Genomic DNA, 3,490 nt, shown 5'->3' with positions numbered 1-3,490 from the left:
TAGTTGACACACTACTAATAAATAAAAAATATTAACAACATATTTGGATAACAGAATAAAGATTTTATTAAAATAAAATCATTTGATTTTCCATCTATTTTTGGGAGAAATGCAATGCAAACCATAACTTCTATCAACAATGCAATTTGAATTACTCATTAATCATAGTTTAACAGAGTTCTATCAGCCAGTGTTGAGGGCTGGTAAGGTAAAGTTACTGGTGATTAGGGAATATTAGATACATTTTAATGGAAGAAATTAAGACAGTAGGTAATCTCAGGACAGAATCTACCTTTCCCAAATGGATTTCACTCTTCAACATGCTAATCAATAGAAGCCAGATCTACAGTCTGGCCAGTAACAAGATGAATGGAAACTCCTAGAAGGAAAATAGGTTGGGTGACAGAAACTAGATCCGTAGCTCAAGGAAGGAAAGGCATAGACTCTAAATCCCAGAGGTCTGAAGCCCTGGGATCCACAGCCCAGTGAGTAGCAGCTTCTGGATCCATAGCCCAGGGAATGGTAGCTGCTAGACCCAATGCCCACAGACCCGGGGTAAGCAATCCAAAAGGGACTACGGAGCGTGGAGGTCCTCGGGCGGTAGCAGAACGTCTGGCAAGGTCTAGACACCACGCAGGATGTCTGGCAGCTGGTGGGCTCACAGCAGGTCTCCTGACAACCCCTGGAGGGGGAGGAGCCCAGCTGGCAGGTGCTGGGAGAGCAGAGGTCAGTGCGGTAGACCAGGTTGCTGGGGTAAGAGCCACAGGAGGATCCTGGGTAGCGCAGGTAGCCTCCAAGGGAGCGGGAGGAGAAGGTTCCAGAGCAGCAGCTGTAGGACATGTTGGCAGGAGATGTGAGTTCAGCTGAGTGACCGTGAGGAGATTCTGTGTTTGAATTTCATCTCTGGACTGGGGTGTTTATATACTCTCAGCCACAGGTGTGGTAACCTACATGGTCATTCTTTACACATTTGTGCACCCTCATTTGCATATGTGTAACTCAGTAATCTCTGTAATTGCAGCTAAAGAGTTTCCATATCTTGTATTTATGGGTGCTATAATTTTGGTGTTACAGCCAAAGCTAGTGAACAGCTCTTATGTAAAAAATGCTGTGACTGTTTGACATTAATGCTCATCCCATCTCAGCCAGGAAAGCCCTTCCTTTCCTCTTGCCATAACCTTCATGTATTTTATTCCTGGCAATAATAGGGCACATACTTTTCTCAAATGGCAAGAAATGAAATATAACTATTTTTCTGCTTTGTCAATTGATCAGAGGTATGATTTTGGCTTTAGTAGGAACAGATGAAATACTGACCTTACCTTGTCACCATGTTTTCTCATTTTCCAAAATTATTGTCCAACTATATCCACATTCTATTACACAGTATGTCTCAGATGCAATGGAAAGGGGCAAAAATGTCAGCTGATACAAATTAAATATCACTGATGGTTAAAGCCAGAGAGAAACCTGGACATTTATTTGGAGATGTGGTTACAGTGAAGGACAGAACCAAGACAGAGTCACAAGTAGAGATCAATCAGGGGCCTTAGGAAGAGAATCAAAGAGCTAAACAATATAGAAAGGAGGGAAGGAATAATTGGGTTTTAGGTTCAGTGTGTCTGATATGAGACCTGTAATCTTAACAGATTCTCTCCATATGCATATCAACTCTGAGACTTCCCTTCTCAGATCTTCAACTGGAGGAGATTGAGTTGACCAAAGACACCATGTGCGGCAGAGACATTAGATAAGTTCTGTCCTGGGACACATGAAACTTCTCTGATAGCCAACTGGGACAAATGGAACTTCTCTGATAGCCCATGACTGAGGATTCACCAATGGCCCCAGGGAGTTAGGACTAGTCTGTGTGGCTGCCTCAGGCACTGTGGTCAGATTATTTTACCCAGTCTAACAGCTCTCCTAGCCTTCTTCACCCACTCCTCCAACTCTTCTCTCACAGACATTTCCTGGGTAAATCCTTGTGCCTTTCATTCCATCTTGGTGTCAAGCCAACTCTACTCATGCCTTTCATCAATTTGGGTAAATTTTTAATCGTAGTCCCTTCAAATGTCATTTCTGTCTCATTCTCATCTCCCTTTGTCTGAAATTCTAACTATAAGCAAAATACACTTTTAAATAATGTTACATATGCCTTTTATACTCTTTTCTTTGTTTTCATTCTTTTAATCTCTTTATGCTTAACTTTGGGAATTTCTTCTTATTCCATTCCCCAATTCATTAATTGTCTGTTCAGCTCTGTTTCGTCTCCTGAAAAAAATACATCAATTAAATTTTATGGATCAATTAGTATATTGTTAATTTTCAAAATTTCGATGAGGTTCTGTTGCATCACTTTCAGTTTTCTGTCAAAATTCTCAAACATATCTTCATTTCTTTAAATATAATTATTCCTTGATAATATCTTCTTATTTCCTAATAGGTTGTTAAATTCTTCACAAAGTTATTTTAATGTCTGATTTTGGCACATGTACCATGTATTTCAGATTCTATTTTCTGGTGTTCTCTTTTGTTTCAATCTTTTCTTCTCATATTTCTACTATATTTTGAGGGTAGTAGAAATATATATGAAACACACACACACATATATCCCAGAATGATTTACTTTCCTCCAGAAAGAATTTACTTATGTTTCAGGCAGGCTGCTAAGATAAGGTCACCAGCATCCTAGATCACTTTAATCCAATCAGGGATTGAGATAATTCAAAACTGGGCTTCAGTCCTTATGAAAAGCTGCTTATTAGCACTTCAATTTTACTTCTAGGAATTGGATCTCTAAGGTCTGGGATATTTGCCATGATCTCAACTCTGATAGTTGCTGAATTCCAATTTTATTTCTTAAGCCCACTGAGTTTATGGAATTCTCTTAGCCTCTCGGTCACTACTTTCAAAATCAACATGTAATTTTAAGAGAATAGCAACTCCAGATGGAAGCTTATTTCTTTTGACTTAAGTTCTGGCCCATATAGTACCTTCAGGACTCTGAAGTACTTCGGTATTTCTCTGACGTCTCCAAACAGAGGTGATGATGATGACGTATTTTCACTGGAGTTTCTATTCTTATTGAGCAGAAGGTTCACTGTTTTAAGTAATGTTAACTTGTTAATTTTACATAATTTTGAAAGATGTACTTATTTTTAAAAATACAATGGAATGATTCAAATTAAGTGAGGAGCTACAGTGAAGGTTGCCATTGAAAAGTCCTGTTGTAGTAGTTTCACTGGTAATAGATGACACCTTCCAAATTTCAGGAAACTCAAATGCCACAGTTGTGGGTATTCAGACTTTCTTTCCAAACCTGTCTCCTGTTCCATACCTTATATGCTTTACATTGTGTCACAATATGACCTGAATTCACCATGTGACTTCACAACTTTCTGCTTTTCTTTTCCCATTTATACTTCCAAATCTTATCTTATTCCTTTCTGTATTTATTGTATCTCTGCTTTTCTAGTAATACCTCATTCCC

General features: G+C 38.8%; 1 protein-coding gene across 1 annotated transcript; it reads right to left on the bottom strand.

The window, feature by feature from the left end:
• Positions 1 to 327: 327 nt before the first annotated feature.
• LOC116872405 (keratin-associated protein 13-1-like) lies at positions 328 to 891 on the bottom strand. The gene has a single exon (XM_032865570.1). The coding sequence runs from the start codon at positions 838 to 840 to the stop codon at positions 328 to 330; it is 513 nt and encodes a 170-aa protein (XP_032721461.1). The 5' UTR covers positions 841 to 891.
• Between the last annotated feature and the right edge of the window lie 2,599 nt (positions 892 to 3,490).

Source organism: Lontra canadensis, unplaced genomic scaffold (genome assembly GCF_010015895.1).
Source record: "Lontra canadensis isolate GAN:19392208 unplaced genomic scaffold, GSC_riverotter_1.0 scaffold29, whole genome shotgun sequence".
Taxonomy (NCBI): domain Eukaryota; kingdom Metazoa; phylum Chordata; class Mammalia; order Carnivora; family Mustelidae; genus Lontra; species Lontra canadensis.
Note: the sequence above shows the minus strand (reverse complement) of the source record. Positions and strands in the feature narration are given on the sequence as shown.

What these genes read in the sequence shown, in the direction of transcription:
- LOC116872405 (XM_032865570.1), bottom strand. Translation starts at nt 840, where the DNA reads ATGTCCTACAGCTGCTGCTCTGGAACCTTCTCCTCCCGCTCCCTTGGA.